The 17,488-nt window shown below is 41.0% G+C and overlaps 1 protein-coding gene across 1 annotated transcript in view; it reads right to left on the minus strand.

Annotated features, from left to right (window-relative positions):
- Positions 1-17,488, minus strand: part of parp8 (poly (ADP-ribose) polymerase family, member 8) — a 410,911-nt gene that overhangs the window by 273,252 nt on the left and 120,171 nt on the right. The window contains exon 3 of the mRNA XM_072571640.1: positions 14,647-14,684. Coding sequence (XP_072427741.1) covers positions 14,647-14,684 — 38 coding nt within the window. The remainder of the gene's footprint in view (positions 1-14,646; positions 14,685-17,488) is intronic.

Consider the following 17,488-nt stretch of genomic DNA (forward strand, 5'->3'; position numbering starts at 1 on the left):
AGATAGAGTAAGACGCTCTTGTTGTTGAGATAGTCCCTGCCAGGCGTCCCTCATGATTCTACCACAGATTACACCGTAGCCCACGTCAATCAGACATCCATAGGCCTCTGCACACTAATTTTCATGCAACATGTGAAGTCTCTTTTCATGTGCTATGCAGCATTTGAATGTTATAAAAAAGGCTACTATAACATAGCATCTCCAATTATTAACCCACAAAACACCTCAACACATTCACAAACATCCTATTCAACACTGGAATTTTATTTCTAGTAGTTTCTAAGATATTAAGTTAATGGAATGCTGCTGAAACAAATAGGATAATCAGTAACAGTCTCAAGGCCACTCTTTATGTTGAAAAGAAAAATGCTTGCTTTTATCGGACATATTGCTTTTTGAACAAATGACAGTGACCAAGCCCTCAGGCAAAATTTTAGCAGCTAATGTGAACACAAAGAGCCCAGCACATCACTCAAACGCTTTCCATTCCTTTTGCAAGTTTTTGATTAAACTTGATGATAGTTCTTTATTTGACACAGCATTAATTTTTGTTGTGAAAAAACTTATCCACAGAGACACTTAATAAATACAAGTTGTTGCAATAGATATCACTGGGTAGTTTGACATGCAAACAAAGATATTTTGTCCTTTCATAGGATGTGAGCATTGCTGCCTGGGCCAGCATTTATTGTCCATTTCTAACTGCTCTTGAGAAGGTGCCAACCAGCTACCTTCTTGAACTGATGCAATCCATATGTGTAGGTACATCCACAGTGCTGTTCGGAAGGGATCTCCAAGATTCTGATCCAGTGACACTGAAGGAATGTCGATATAGTTCACAGCCAGGATGGTGTGAGGCTTGCGGGTGGTGATTTTCCCCTGCATCTGCTGTTTTTGTCTCTGTGTCTGTATTTTATTGTATGTATGGGGTCTACCTAGTTTAAATCTCCAAGTATTGCTTCTTAAGACCAAGGCATTTTCCTTCAACCTCTTTACTGACCGCATTGTTGATACACATATTGTCACAGACTCATGGAGAATTTCTGCTTCCTTCCAGCTGTCTCTCCACAATCAAGCACCGTTGACATCATGATTACATAATTATAATGATACACTCAGCTGATGTCTCATTACACTACTGTTGTGTCATTAAATATCATGGGGAGATGGTTCCTCTTGTTGGAGATAGTAATTGCCTGGGAATTGGGCAACATATACCATGCTTGATACTTGGCAGTATACGCCAGAATGTTGCCCTCTGGCTGCAAGAAGATATGGATTGTTTTATTCTGAATTGAGAATGGAACTGAACATTGCTGCTGATTGCACAACCAGCTGCACCTCTGACTTTATGATGAAGGGAAGACCATTGATAAAGCAATTAAAGATGGTTGGACCGAGTGTATTAACCTGCTGATTGGCCTCTGACAATCAAAAGCATCTTCAGGGCAAAAGATTCCTTCAATTCTCATTGAATTTAATATTATCAGAGATCCATGATGCTATATACCATGCATTGGCTTAATATAATAGGCAGTTAGGAGAAAGTGAGGACTGCAGATGCTGGAGATCAGAGTCGATGAGTACAGTGCCGGAAAAGCACAGCTGGTCAGGCAGCATCCGAGGAGCAGAAGAGTCGACGTTTCGAGCATAAGTCCTTCATCAGGAATGAGGTTTGTGACCCAAGGGGACAGAGAGATAAATGGGAGGAGGGTGGGGCTGGTGGGAAGGTAGCTGGAAATGCAATAGGTAGACGAAGGTGGGGGTGAAGGTGATAGGTCAGAGAGGAGGATGGAACGGATAGATGGGAAGGAGAATGGACAGATAGGATAGTTCAAGAGGACAGCACCAAGTGGAAAGGTTGGATCTGGGATAAAGTGGGGGGAGGGGAAATGAGGAAACAAGTGAAGTCCACATTGATCCCGGGTGGTTGGAGTGTCCTAAGAACAGAAGATGAGGTGTTCTTCCTCCAGGCATCAGATGGTTAGGGTTTGGCAGTAGAGGGGGTCCAGGACTTGCATGTCATTGGCGGAGTGGGAGGGGGAGTTAAAGTGTTCAGCCATGGGGCGGTGGGGTTGTTTCATGCATGTGTCCCAGAGATGTTCTCTGAAACATTCCACAAGTTGGCGTCTTGTCTCCCCAATGTGGAGGAGACCACATCAGGATCAACAGACACAGTAGATAATGTGGAAGAATAGATACATCTGTTGGATGGGCAGTTATTCCACTTCACCTTGCTTTGCAGTTCAGCTTTTTTTTTTCACATTTCAACCAAGGCTGCAATGAGATTTGAAGCTGAGTGGTCTTGGTACTTAGCATCAGTGAGCAACTGAACTTGATAACATTGACAATAGTATCTTCCATCAATTCGTTGATGTTTGAAAGTCGACTGATGTGGTAGTAATTGGCAAGTTTGAACAAGATGTTCATGGAGCATCATAAAGCACTCTCCCCATTAATTGTTCAATTATAAACTATCATTCACCACAGGATGTGGCAGGGATGCAAAGCTCTGATCTAATCCATTGGTTGTGAATTGTTTAGCTCTAACTACAGTATGTTCTTTGTGCTGTTCACTATGCAGAGAATCCTATGTTGTCATTTCACAAGCTGGCAGCTAATTTTCCAGCATGACTGTTGCTGTTCCTGACATGCTCTCCTAAATTCTTACGTAGGAATTTAGTATGATTTCAAAAATATGCTTCACCCCTGATTCAATGGTAATGGTACAGTGGGAGATACACTGGGCTTGAGGTTTCATATTGGGATAGAATATATTTCTACCACTGTTGCTGATCCAGTGCTTTTGATGCTTAATTTTGTGCTGTTTTGAACATATCTCATCTACATAGTGCTTATTCCACAAACATGGTGTGTGAAGAGAGCTCCGTTTCTGTGAACGCTATGCAGTGGTCACTCCTATCAATACTAGCAGGGACAAGTGCCTTTGGAGCAAGCAGATTGATCAGGACATTGAGAAACAGGATGCTCCCTTTTGTTCATTCTCTCATTGCCTGCTACAAACTCAGTTTGGCTTCTGTGTCCTTCAGGCCTCAAGGATCTTCATCATGTTCAACATGAATTCATCGGCTGAGGGAGGGATTCAGCAGCAACAGGCTTCCTCATTCTATATTCCATGAGACATCACTGGGTCTGCAGTCAATGTGGAGGCCAGCTCAAATTACCCTCTACATATACACAACTGTACCATCATCTCTGGCAGGTCTTTCTGACTGGTGGGAAGGGTCATACCCAGGAAAGGTGATGGAACAGGGGATGTTGACTGAGAGGGCAAAATTCTACATCAGGCTATAGTTCGATTAATTTCTGGGATAACTATCCCAATTTTGGCAGAACTGCGCACAACATTTTTAAAAAATTCATTCACAGGATGAGGGTGTCACTGGTCAGGCAGCATTTATTACCCATCCCTAGTAACCCAGAAGGCAGCTAAGAGTCAATCACATTGCTGTGGGTCTGGAGTCACATGTAGGCCAGACCAGATAGAGATGGCAATTTCCTTCCCTAAAGGACATGAGTGAATCAGATGGGTTTTTCCAATCCATCGACACTGGATTAATGATCAGCATTAGGCTCTTAATTCCAGATTTTTATTGAATGCAATTCCATCATCTGCCATAACTGGATTCAAACCCAGATCCCCAAAACATTATCTGGGTCTCTGAGTTAACAGTTCAGCAATAATACCACTAGGCCATCGCCCTGTTTGAGTGGTGGAACTTACAAGGTCAACTGGGCTGCCTAAACTATTATCACGCACAGGATTGAGATTAGGTGATCTGTCATTGTATCCCTCTACAACTTTATAGTAGATTGGTGCAGCTGAGTTACTTGATTGGACATTTCATGGTGCAGTGCAGAGAAACCCACAGAGTGTGGCCAGTGGTGAGAGGAAGTTGGCAGTTTGATAAGTGTAGGAAGTTAAGAGCTAATCTCTTATGTTAGACTCAAGCATCAGTTGCTGCTAGTGTTTGACAACTCTCCTGACCAGCTGATATTTAATTCTAAAGGGTGAACACAGGGCACTCTTGTGGTGCAGTGGCAATGGTCCTACATCTGGACCAGGAGGCCTGAGTAAGTCCCACCTGCTCCAGAGGTGTGTAATCACACCTCTGAATAGGTTAACTATAAAAATAGGTTAATAAACCAAAAGGGTAGACAGTTCAGTCTCTTAGGGCTGAAAAGAGTAAAATCAAAATCTCAGTGGGTGTGGCTTCTGTAGCTTGGATTGTTAATTGGAGCCAACAGTTAATCTGGTTTCAACAAATTCTTCCACAAGCTGAGGCACAATGTATTTAAAATAAGGGTTCAGTACAATCAGCAGTGAGTGGAGTGTGGGAATCAGGTAAAGTTCAGGACAGAATTGTTTATATCCCCCCCTTACTGTTTTGTTTTTCTAAACTACTTTCCCTGATCATTTGGAACAGATCAAGAGCTGGGAGGTTAAAGGATTAACTGAGAAGCACCGCAGATAAATTAAAAATCAAGGAATAAGTGAAAGAGTTAAAATTAAAGTAAAAAAGAGTTTCTGTAATATTAAAATTAGATTACTTACAGTGTGGAAACAGGACCTTTGGCCCAACAAATCCACACCGACCCTCCAAAGAGTGACTCACCCAGACCCATTCCCCTACACCTAACACTACAGGCATTTAGCATGGCCAATTCACCTAACCTGCACATCTTTGGACTGTGGGAGGAAACTGGAGAACCTGGAGGAAGCCCACACAGACAATGTGCAAAATCCACACAGATAGTTGCCTGAGGTGGGAATTGAACCCAGGTCTCTGGCACTGTGAGGCAGCAGTGCTAACTACTGTGCCACCATGCCGCTCACAAGTATGTACTTGGAAAACTTAGCAAATTAGACTCACAAAGCCTGAGTTCAAGTTAAGGCAAGCAATGACAGCTCAATCTGAGCTGGTATATGTGGCAAGTCATGGACCTTATTGGTGCGTAAATGGTCATGTTTGGAGGGTGTGGTCCTAACTGCAGAAACTTAAGGTTCTGATTTGGAACTTGAGTGATGGCCAGAGACACTGACCTGTGAGACTAAATTAGGTGGATAGCATACTTACAATGGACTGGAGGAAAGAAGGGAATGGGTGACCACCATGTAGTCAAAGAAAATCAGGCAGGTACTACCGGCATCCCCTGAGGTCCTGCTTACAAATAGCTTCTCCATTTGTGACGCTAACGAGGGCATTACTTTGTCAAGTGAGAGCAGACAAAGCCAAGCTCCTGGAACCACAATTGGTTGGGGTATGCAGGAGGGGGAAGGAGGAAGAAGAAAGCAGAAGTGATGTGGTATTTGTTTGTTAAGGAACAGACAGCTGTTTCTGAGTCCAGGATGATGCCTCCCAGCTGATCAGGATGTCACAGAGCAGCTGCAAGGGCTTTCTTAAGGGGAAGGGTAATGAAAGAAAGACAACAATGATATAGGGGGGATGAGGTCCTTAATCAAGAAGTTAAGGAGCTAAACAGTACTAAAGAGCAGGACCTCCAAAGGTCGTAATCACCAGATTACTCCTCATGCTACATGCTAGCAAGTACATAACTGGGATAATAGGGCAGATGAATATGTGGCACATGAAGGAGGGCGGGTTTTAGATTGCTGAATCAAGTATTCCTACTTCCCCTCCCCTTTCATCATTGTGATATTTTATGCATAACTTTTAATCAGGTCATGATACTCTTTGAAACCATGTCTGGTTTACACTTAAACTCAGGTCACCGTGACACCAACATCTAAAGTTAACTTGGATAAGTTTGATATTGTTTTAAACAATCAAAGTCAGTTCAGTCCCTTGATGTTTTGTTTCATGTATCCATGATCATAATACTCAAATTCATCACCCATCAGCACTTTCTCTCAATTTTGTTTTTGCCAAACTTAATGCCTATGGAAAAAAGTTAGTGATTATATTACTAACCCACTCGGAAGTAATGTCAATTCAAGGTTCCAAGTAAGTGTGTTTTGTTCATCATAATAAAATGCAGTCAAAACAATTGCAGAGATTAGGAAAAAAATCATTTCTATGGATTAAATCAATCAAATAAAAAGATGCACCTACCACCCCGCTTCCCAGATGATTTTGGAGCCAGGGGAACCTAATTGGACATAGTCAGTTGGCTGGATGGCTAGTTTGTGATGCAAAATAATGCCAACAGTGCAGGTTCAATTTTCATACAAACTGAGGTTACCATGAAAGTCCTACCTTCTCAACCTTTCCTAAAACATGGTGGTGTCTCAAGTCAAACTCACCACTGGTCATCTCTCAGAGCAGTACTGGGGTCCTCTGGGACGATAAATACTCAAACCAACTTGTTCAGAGATGTTATAACAACCTCAAAATAAGGTTGGACTTGAACCCAAGTTTTTTGGCTCTTGCTATCACTGCACAATAAGAAGCCATTCCCTCTCTGGGCCTGTGGCAACATCATTATTCAGCCAATGGAAACTGCCACCTTCCATCTCTTTTCAGATTAAGACTGGAGCAAGTGGCTTGTGGACAGCCTTCACACCTCAACATTTGGGGTTTTTAAGTGGGCAATTAGTACAATGAATGCCCACTTGGGGCCGCATCCCTTCTTTGTTGGCAGGTGAGCTGGTCACCAAGTAGTGAACCCAAAAACACAACCCTTCATATTTGCTTGTGGGTTCCCTTAAAGGGTCCTTTCAAACAAAAGCTCTCAGTGCCTGACTGAGATCCAGAATTGGAGAGGGGAGGTTTGCTGACTCTCCCTTTGTTCTTTCTTCAGACTCCCCCTCACTGCCCACACCTATTTGTCTGTGGCCTGGGTCCTTTGCTGATCTTCAGCCTCTAATAGATGTAATGTTGGCTTTTGTGTGAATTAACAGCTCCCTGGGGGCACGGTTTTCATCTTTGGGATCTGCAGGGAGACCAGCTGTTAGCCACTTAAGTGCCTGATAACAATTTAGTATGGTTGATCTTTATCAAAGATGGCAGCAAAATGTTTCCATCCACTTTCCATTGTCACCTGGATTACATTCCATCAAAACTCTTTTCCATTAGTTTAAGGTCGTAGTTCCTTCTGGGGGTTAGATCCATTAGTTTGCAGTAACCATGAAATGATCTAATTCATTATGTTTTAATATGAGAAACCAAGTTTGATCATTCAATTGTGTTTCAATATTCAGAGGTGTTTTTGAAATGGGTTTTAATAATCTGGATCACTTTATTCTCAAATCAAGCTACTGTGCTCCCAGAAATGGTTGAAAAATGCCAAGTTTAGCACAGTTATAGTTGTTAATATATAAATGCTTAAAGGGATTAAGAAGGAGAAAATGTAATGCATTAGCTAAATCTTGATTATTAAGAGCAAAGAATTCTGATATTTCTAAATATGGTCATTCCAACATTAAAGGCTCATGGATTTAGTTTCAATTACCCTTTGGACACTAGGCTCAACAGAAAGCAGGAGATACTGAGCAATAGAAAAAGCCCTGTTTGAGGACAGTGGCATCATTTACTGAACATGTTTTGGGTCTGAATGGAATATAAGAGAAGACTCATGCAAAATGGAAACAGAGAAAATACAATAAAATAGTAATTATCAAAGTGTCAAGAATGAGCCCTCATTTCCTGTCTATTTGCAGGCACACAGCTGTCAGGAATAGTGAGATTATGGTTGATGCACAAAATAGATTCCAAGACTGTTTTAGGTTAGTTTAATCATAAGAAGTATTCAACACTTTATAATTGTATTCAATTATATTCAAATTAAAAATTCAAATTAAATTTGAATGGTGCTCACAAAATTGAAATGTGAGCACCATGCTCAAGAAGCTTTACACTTACCTAAAATTTCAGTCTTTAAAACTACATCTTAGTGCTCAACAGTACCACAAGGATATACTTAATTGTGCACTCTGTCTTCCGGATTCTCTCCCTCAGCTACTGAATCAGTCTTCTAGGCTGAGCACCACTTAGAAGAACTATTAAGGATGGCAAGAACACAGACTGTACTCTGGGTGAGGGACTTCAATGTCCATAACCAAGAATGGCTGGGCACTCAGCTGGCCATGCATACAACTCCTCAATGTAACCAAACCAAAGCTTTCACAGCTTGGAGTTTCACTGAAGCAATCTCTCCGCCCCATGTCCTCACCTCCTCACTGCCACCTTGGGGGACAGAGTGCGAGACTCTTCTGCTGCAAAGGAGGGTTCACTGGGAAAATGCTGTCGGGTGGTGGATCAGTCAAAATAACCAAATCAGGTGACGTGGGAGGAAAGGGCAATGTATCAGGAAAATTGTCCCCAGGATTTTTTAAAAGAATTCTCAGCACTCTCCTCTTGCAATGACTATCCTTAACAATTTGAAACTAATCTCATTTCCCATTTTAATGGTCATTCAACAGTGATAAGTCATTCCGTTAACTGCACAAAGTAAACTATACTCTTTAGACATGCCCAGAATGCTCGTCCTCAAAATAACGTACGGTGATGTAACAAGCTTCTGTTGAGATCTGATACTTCAAGGTGATGATGGGTTCCAATAGATTTAATCTAACATTTTAATTAAACCAATTTAGTTTTGCTTCATGGCCTAAGCTATACATCTACTTCCAGTGCAAGTCCATTGTGTACCAGATATAATGGTAATCACACTTAATCAGGACCAGTCAATCAATTCTTATCATTCCAATGCAGATAACTATAAAGTCAAGAATGACAACCCTTTTCACCCAAATTAACCAAACGTGGAAACACCATAGTCTCTTTAAATATTAGTGTTGCCACAAATGGAAGCCCTGACTTTGGCAACAGGATGTCTTTGGGGATGGCAAGTTGCCAAAAATCATTGCTTTGGGAAATATCAGGAAAAGCCAGTTGACAGATAAGAACTTGCATGATATTCTTTACCACCTTCAAAGTTTGCGAGAAGATTTGTAGCTCGGGTGCTCGTTGTTGTGGTTCTGTTCACTGAGCTGGGAATTTGTGTTGCAGACCTTTCATCCCCTGTCTAGGTGACATCCTCAGTGCTTGGAAGCCTCCTGTGAAGCGCTTCTGTGATCTTTCCTCCGGCATTTGTAGTGGTTTGAATCTGCCGCTTCCGGTTGTCAGTTCCAGCTGTCCGCTGCAGTGGCCGATATATTGGGTCCAGGTCGATGTGCTTGTTGATTGAATCTGTGGATGAGTGCCATGCCTCTAGGAATTCCCTGGCTGTTCTCTGTTTGGCTTGTCCTATAATAGTAGTGTTGTCCCAATCGAATTTATGTTGCTTGTCATCTGCGTGTGTGGCTACTAAGGATAGCTGGTCAACTCGTTTCGTGGCTAGTTGGTGTTCATGGATACAGATCGTTAGCTGTCTTCCTGTTTGTCCTATGTAGTGTTTTGTGCAGTCCTTGCATGGGAGTTTGTACATTGTGTTGGTTTTGCTCATGCTGGGTATCGGGTCCTTTGTCCTGGTGAGTTGTTGTCTAAGAGTGGCTGTTAGTTTGTGTGCTGTTATGAGTCCTAATGGTCGTAGTAGTCTGGCTGTCAGTTCAGAAATGTTCTTGATGTATGGTAAAGTGGCTAGTCCTTTGGGTTGTGGCATGTCCTCATTCCGTTGTCTTTCCCTTAGGCATCTGTTGGTGAAGTTGCGGGGGTATCCGTTTTTGGTGAATACGTTGTAGAGGTGTTCTTCTTCCTCTTTTTGCAGTTCTGGTGTACTGCAGTGTGTTGTGGCCCTTTTGAACAGTGTCTTGATGCAACTTCTTTTGTGTGAGTTGGGGTGGTTGCTTTCATAGTTCAGGACTTGGTCTGTGTGTGTGGCTTTCCTGTATACCTTTGTGGTGAATTCTCCATTCAGTGTTCTCTGTACCATCACGTATAGGAATGGGAGTTGGTTGTCCTTTTCTTCCTCTCTAGTGAATCTGATTCCAAAACCAACATAGTATACAAAATCCCATGCAAGAACTGCATAAAACACTACATAGGACAAACAGGAAGACAGCTAACGATCCGTATCCATGAACACCAACTAGCCACGAAACGACATGACCAGCTATCCTTAGTAGCCACACACGCAGATGACAAGCAACATGAATTCGATTGGGACAACACTACTATTATAGGGCAAGCCAAACAGAGAACAGCCAGGGAATTCCTAGAGGCATGGCACTCATCCACAGATTCAATCAACAAGCACATCGACCTGGACCCAACATATCGGCCACTGCAGCGGACAGCTGGAACTGACAACCGGAAGCGGCAGATTCAAACCACTACAAATGCCGGAGGAAAGATCACAGAAGCGCATCACACAAGGCTCCCAAGCACTGAGGATGTCACCTAGACAGGGGACGAAACATCTGCAACACAAATTCCCAGCTCTCTACCACCTTAATACTGAAGTGTCAGTTTTGATTCTGTTCTCAGTTCCAAAGAGGCACACATACGATCACAGAGTTGAGTCTAGCACTTTGACGACAGCATAGCTGAGCCCTGAAAACTATTTTTCTGGTCATAGATATACTTCTCACTGATTCTCCTGTGTTCAATAATGTTTTCCCATTGGTATTTTGTATGAACCTTCTCGAGCTATTGGTAAGTGTCTTGTGGTCAGAAATACAAATTTCAACTTCTAGTCAACAGAGCTTACTCAGTCTGATATGCACACAGTTGTTTGTCTGCTGTAACTGGTACTGTGGGAACTGTCCCAACTGTAGATAGAAAACAAGCCACATCACTGCAAGCTGAGACTGCAATTTGCAACAATCAGGAATATAGGCGAGAGAATGACACTGCAATGCACTGCCAGCAGAAAGTTACAGTGACCCACCTGAGAGTGAGGTGAATGATTCAAAGGTTGCACGTATGAGGTCTTTTCAAACCTTTATGCAAGTTGCACAGCTGCCAATTTCTTAGGTTATTCCATTCAGGTTCTCAAATGCCTTAGTGCTGTGTCTTGGTGAAATTACAAACATTGAAAATATTTCTGGCCATGTTTTCATGCACCGATTTTCAGCAATAAATTTGATCCAAGGAAGAAAATTCAATACTTGAGGATAACACCCCATGTCCAATCTGTACGGACATTATGGAAACTGTAAAGACAGCTTCCCAGATTTCCTTGTACCTGAAGGCTGCAATGGTTAAATCTCTGTCATCTGGTCACCTACTATGATGAAATAGGTGGCGCTGGAAAAGCACAGCAGGTCAGGCAGCATGCGAGGTGGAGAGTTGACGTTTTGGGCATAAGCCCTTCATCAACAATGGTGGGGGAGGGGAGTGTTGCTGAGAGATAAATAGGAGGGTGGGGGTGGGGGGAAGGTAGTTGGGTAGGTGATAGGATGACACCAATTTGATCAAAGAACAGGAGCAATGTGGTTATATTATTGCATTGATCCAGGAGCTTGAATTAATCCAATGGATTCAAATCCTATCATTGCACTTTGAAAATAGTTGAAATGAAATAATGGGAAATAAAAAGAAACTGACCATTAATTTCTTAGATTTAAAGACAGACTAATTCACTAATTTCCTTCAGGGAATGAAACTGGACAACAAAGCATAAAATGTAGGAACAGAAGTAGGCCATTTGATTCATTAAGTCTGCTCTGTCATTCAGTGAGATCGTGGCTGAGATAATAATCCTCAATTCCACTTTACTGCCTTATCCCTATAACCCTTGATTCACTCACTGATTGAACATTAATCTCTTTTAGCCTTCAATATACGTAATCAACCCAACTTCTACAGCCCTCTGCACTAAGAATTCCACAGATACACTACTGTCAGATGAAATTGCTCCTCATCTATTTTAAATGGGTAACCCCTTATTCTGAGATTATGCCCCCTGGTCAATGACACTCTCAAAAGGAGAAAGAACATCTCTACATCTATGCTGTCAAGGTAAAAATATCATGTTTCAGAAAGTTCTTCTAAACACCATGCAACTCCAATTTCTCAATATGATTAACTCAAACCTGACCTCTGATGTGGCTTAGAAAACTAAGGGGCGAACAGTAAATACACAGCATGTCATCATCCACTCACAAAAAATCTACAGTCAAAGCACAGCCTATCATATAGGTATCCACTTCAGATTGGTCTGGCCCTGCCAGATATTTCAGGATGCATGGCATTACAGTGAAATAAAATAGGGGGTTGCAGATATACATAAAGGACTTCTCTGGCCAATCTGCTGTATGCTGGAGAGTAAGATCATGATAAGACAAATCGCAATGGGCTTATGTGCAAATTAGTATTACCTTGAGCTTTAAGATTTCTAATGATTCCTGTGCAACCCAATTTACCTAAAAACAGGTACTCTATGGCAAAAAGAAGTAAACATTTTTACGCAGTAAATATGTGATGTGACTCGTGATGATGTTGATGCCAGAGCATAAAGCAGAAGCTGCCTCTGTTGTTCTTCCTCTTCTATGTCTTTGTTTGGCACATTAAAAGAGGATATAACAAGGAAAAAACAGTAGGTTTCAGAGGAACAGACAACACAAAGCTTTCACAAATGATAAAAAGTTTTCATAATCCAGTTTCCAACTACCTAATGCTGAGTACAGAAGAAGGTTTACAAGGAAGTGGCACGGGGAAAAGTGAGAAGTGAATCAGGCTGAAGCTCTGCTGGCACCCACCTACTTAATCTACTCAATCTGACTCCAGCTACGGCCTGCTTGCTCAATATCTCCAAAGCTTCCTCTGTTTAGGATTTGAAAGTGGAGGCACTGAGGGATCTATCACAAAACATTCTCTGGTTGTATTAGATGTTTTTGTCAATATAGAATTCTCTCCTGTAGCTCAACCAAACTCTCTTCTCTGCCTCACTTGGTCTAGCAGTACTTCCACTGTGCTGTAGATGTTGCCTTATCTGCAGAAACAGACATTTTTCAGGAGCAATGCTTCAGACTCTTTCTATGTTTTCAACATGCTGCTCCTTTGAGCAACCACATATATTTAAATCTGCTAACACAGACTGAACTTTCAATGGGATGTGGTATTGGGGCTAGAGTGTTAGGCAAGCTGTCTCCACTGCTTGATGATGCCTTCCCAGCTTCATAGGTTTATGCAGGAGTCGGACTGATGGCAGCAATGGTGACCTGCCAGGCTGCAAAAGATAACCAATCACACCTCAGGATCACTTTCCTGGTGCTGATGAGATTTATGATCCAGTATTTGGGTGCAGTTGCTTTAGATGACTACCCTCAAAATCAGGACAGCCTTCCAGCAGCAAATTGCAAAGATTTCAGAGTTGGAAGTTCCAACCTATTTTCTGCAAAATAGACACAACCTCAGCAAAATCCACTCCTGTGTCAAGCTCTCTTCCTCGTCTTCTAACGCACAAACATTCCTGGCCTCCTTACTTATCTAATTTGTGGCTGGTGACAGGGAATTGTCAAATTTCAGCAGCTCCCACTCTTAATAGTGGATTGGACCAGGTTTCCACAGGCTGCCACTGGCTAGCTGCCTCATCAAAAATTGCCTTTTGGTCCCATCCGTGCCTTTGAGATTCTTAAATCATATTCACTTCTGAAGGCAGCACAAGGACCCCAGAATCAACCCAACTAGCACTTCCCAAACAAAAGCGACAAATGAGAGTTGTTAATAATGTCTGCAGCTCAACTTCAGTATAACAACTTAAATTATCTTTCAGGTGCTGCAATGTAGGTTACTGTTTTCAGAAATATTTCAATAAACCAATGAGGTGAACAGAAAGTATTGCAGAAGCAAGATTCCCTTTAAAATTCCAAGTCATATCACAGGTTTTATCATTTCGCCAAGCTTCTGTTGATTGTTTGTGACTATTTTTACTGATGATCTCATTTCACCAGTTCTGGCTTGGAGGCGGTACTGAGCTCAACACTGTCAGAAAACTGAAGCATTCTGTGTTAATGACTATACTCAAAACAGAACTAACAGATCGGCAAAAAGAAACAAAAGGATTTTAAGATTAATGATCATCCTTTGTAAATGATGATTTATAAAAGTACTACTGTTGGTGACAGTGTCTCTTCAGGATTAGCAATTTTGATTCATTCTAAAATGAAAAAAGCTTCTCTTGTCATGTGAAAGGAAGTTTAACACTTCTTTGCTTAAATGGACACTTAAAGCATTATGAAAAATTTGGTTGTCTTCCCCATTTAGTCCTCCAGTACTCAGATTCAATTTAAGTCTGCTCTGGGTCAGTTTATATATCACTTACCTACTAATTATCCAGGCAGACATTTGGTTTACCAGTTTAACATGGCAAGCAGTTTATAGTAATTTCCACCAGCTTGAAGTCTATCTTCCATTTGACCGCATCAGTCTACCCATCAATCAAGTAAAACAGCCATCGTTCCAGCTGACCACTGGGCTACTTTCTCATTAGAGCGATGAATGGTGGTGAGTTTAACCTGAAGGTCTCCGCACCTTAGGTGAACAGCAAGGTTGAAAAGGTAGGACATTCATGGTAACCTCAGCTGATGCAGGAATTGAACCAATGCTTTTGGTATTTCTTTGCTTCACAAACCTCCCAACTGTGCAAACTGACCTATCTATTCAATTAAAATCCAATCAGCACACACGATATAAGCAGCCTGCTTAACCCAATGCAGGGACATTCAAATGTGACAAATATCGACCATATTCTTAATAGGACTTGCAGAGAACTGAGTACCTGGATAATCCTCGGAGACATGAACTGAATAGGACACCCTGTTGAGGAGAAAAACAGCAATAATTAGAACAGATAATTCTACTCACAATTACCAGCTTTGCTCTGATCTCCCTTCAATCTCTTTTCCTCATTCACACAGACAATCTAACTTTGAGTGTTGACATTATTATGTTGACATTTATTCTCAGCTAAAGTGGACAATTACCATTTTTTTCCCCCCGACATGGCATTAATTAACAAACTAATTTTATTCTGGAAGCAATTAGGAAAAGCTTTTCAACTCATTGCTTGATCTTCCCGTTTAAGTTCTACTACTAGAAATGGATAAATAATTTGTTATAGACATTCTGTTTCAAGTAACTTAGTTATAAAGAAGAATTATCTGAATCAAAGATATTTGCAAACTTTTTTTAGGTTGCAAGAAGCAAGTCAAAAAACAGCTGAGTTTTATTTTGTTTTGCTGATATGAGCCATTGATATGAAGTACATTGGTAGTCTTAGAACAAGTATTCTCAAATGTATAAAACCTTTTCCATGGAATTGCGTATCTCTTTTAGAAAATTTCAAATCGGCAAAGTGAATTTGAACTTTAAATAGCAAAACATTGAGGCATAAGTTAATCTTTCACTTACCTAACAGTTTTATTCAAAAAATATCTGCACAGAATTGAGGAAATCCAAAAACCACAAAGGCCCTTGTGGCATATTATGTAAAAAAGTACAAAGTTGATTGTCTGTGATCTTGAAACCAAGCTGCCAAATATTCTATTTGTCTGACACAAAACATTAATGTGCTTATGCTTACACTTATCCCAAAGCCAGGTAAAGCACAGCAGATACAAAAAATGAAAACGCAAAGTGCTGGAGAAACCGAGTAGATCTAGCAGCATCTATAGAGATAGAGTAAACATTTTGAGTCCAAGATGATGAATCACTGTACTTGAAACATTATCTTTGTTTTTCAGTACCTGCGGTATTTAGCTTTTGTTTGAGATCTCCCTAAAGCTTGGCTTGAGCCTAAACTCAGACACCAATCCTACATATAAGCATGTTGGCTACACTCTAATTTAATTCAGCTAAAGCCAGTGTCAAAAACATTGACAAGCCTTCCACTACTTAGTCAGTTAAGATGACTAACTTGTGCATTGATATGAGGGTTGTGTGGAACCAAATGGGAAGAATCCTCGCCCCCACTGAAAGAACTACACTCATTAGGAAACTTCCAAGTTTCAGGAACTCATGAAAAAGATGGTTGAACTTTGCTGCTCTTGTCCACAGTGCAAGGTGTACAATATCATTTTAAGCAGTGATTTCCCAATGGGTACCATGTGAATTTTCATCCTTGACCTAGCACCCAGGCAAAACCTTCCAGCAGATGTCATTTGCAAGCTACAAAATTTTAGAAAGTTACACAAAAATCATACAATCAAAGGATAGTTTCATTGGCAGAGGGGGAGGCCATTTGATCCATCATGTCCATGCCAGCTTTCTGCAAGAGCGATTCTCCAACAACATATCCCTGATTTGTTTATTCCTGTGCCAACTAATTTTGTATCTGCACTGGTATTGTCATTTTTATTGCATAAACTTTAACATTACTGACAAACCTGTAATGTGGCACTTTATCAAGAATCTTTTGGAAAATCCTTGCACATCACATGAACCATATTATGCTCATTAACCTTTTCAGTTATCTCATCAAAAAAACTCAAATTAGTTAAGCACAATTTGCCCTTAGCAAAGCTGTGCTGACTACTGTTAACTGAGCCATCTTTGTCGAAGTGACAGTTAATTTTGTTCGAAATCATAATTTCTCAAAACTTTCCCTCCAAAAAGGTTAAAATGCCTTACCCTCTATTTTTAGGGTTTATCCTTACATCCTTTCTTGAGTAAGAGTGCAATATTCACAATTCTGTAGACAGTTAGCACTTTCACTATACCTAAAGGGAATTGAAAAATTACAGCCAGTACCTCTGCAATTTACACTATTTATAGATTCATACAGTACAGAGGATCCTTCAATTTATTACGTCTGCACTGATAAAAAGAATGGCGGCACTCTGTCTTATCTAAAGACAATCTGCTGTATTTTCAGTGTTGGAGGTTCTGCAACTTTGAGAGCAGCCTACCGTTAACCCAGTGATTGGCCAACTGGGTAACATCAGAGCTGGCTGATTGCTCTCAACAGCGATGGCTTTCTAATCCCCTTATGACCCAGATGCCAAGGGCCTGATATTCTTGGGAAAATTGCTGCTCAGTGATTAACAAAGAACTTTAGCGATGTCTATTTGTAAATTGAAATTCTCAATCTTTGATTCAATAATTTTTATAGACATATTTAATATTTTTTTTCTGATATGTTATGACAGATATAAGACCAGAAGACATAGGAGCAGAAATTAGGGCATTCAGCCCAATGAATCTGTTCTGCCATTCAATCATGGCTGGTAAGTTTCTCAACCTCATTCTCCCACTTTCTCCCCATAATCTTTGATCCCCTTGATACTCAAGAACTTATTTCAATCTTAAATATCCTCAATGATGTGACCTCCACAGCCTTCTATGGCAATGAATTCCATAGATTCACCACTATCTAGCTGAAGAAGTTTTTCCATATCACTGTTCTAAAACGTCTTCCCTTTACTCCAAGGCTGTGCTCTTGGGTTCTAGTCTCTCCTACGTCTTCTCTGTCCAAGCCATTCAGTATTCTGTATGTTTCAATTAGATCCCCATCATCCTTCTAAACTCCATCGAGTATAAACCCAGAGTCCTCAAAAGGGGTTCCTCATACGTTAAGCCTTTCATTTCTGGGACTATTCTCATGAACCTCCTCTGAACACATT

Source organism: Chiloscyllium punctatum, chromosome 1, assembly GCF_047496795.1.
Source record: "Chiloscyllium punctatum isolate Juve2018m chromosome 1, sChiPun1.3, whole genome shotgun sequence".
Lineage (NCBI taxonomy): Eukaryota > Metazoa > Chordata > Chondrichthyes > Orectolobiformes > Hemiscylliidae > Chiloscyllium > Chiloscyllium punctatum.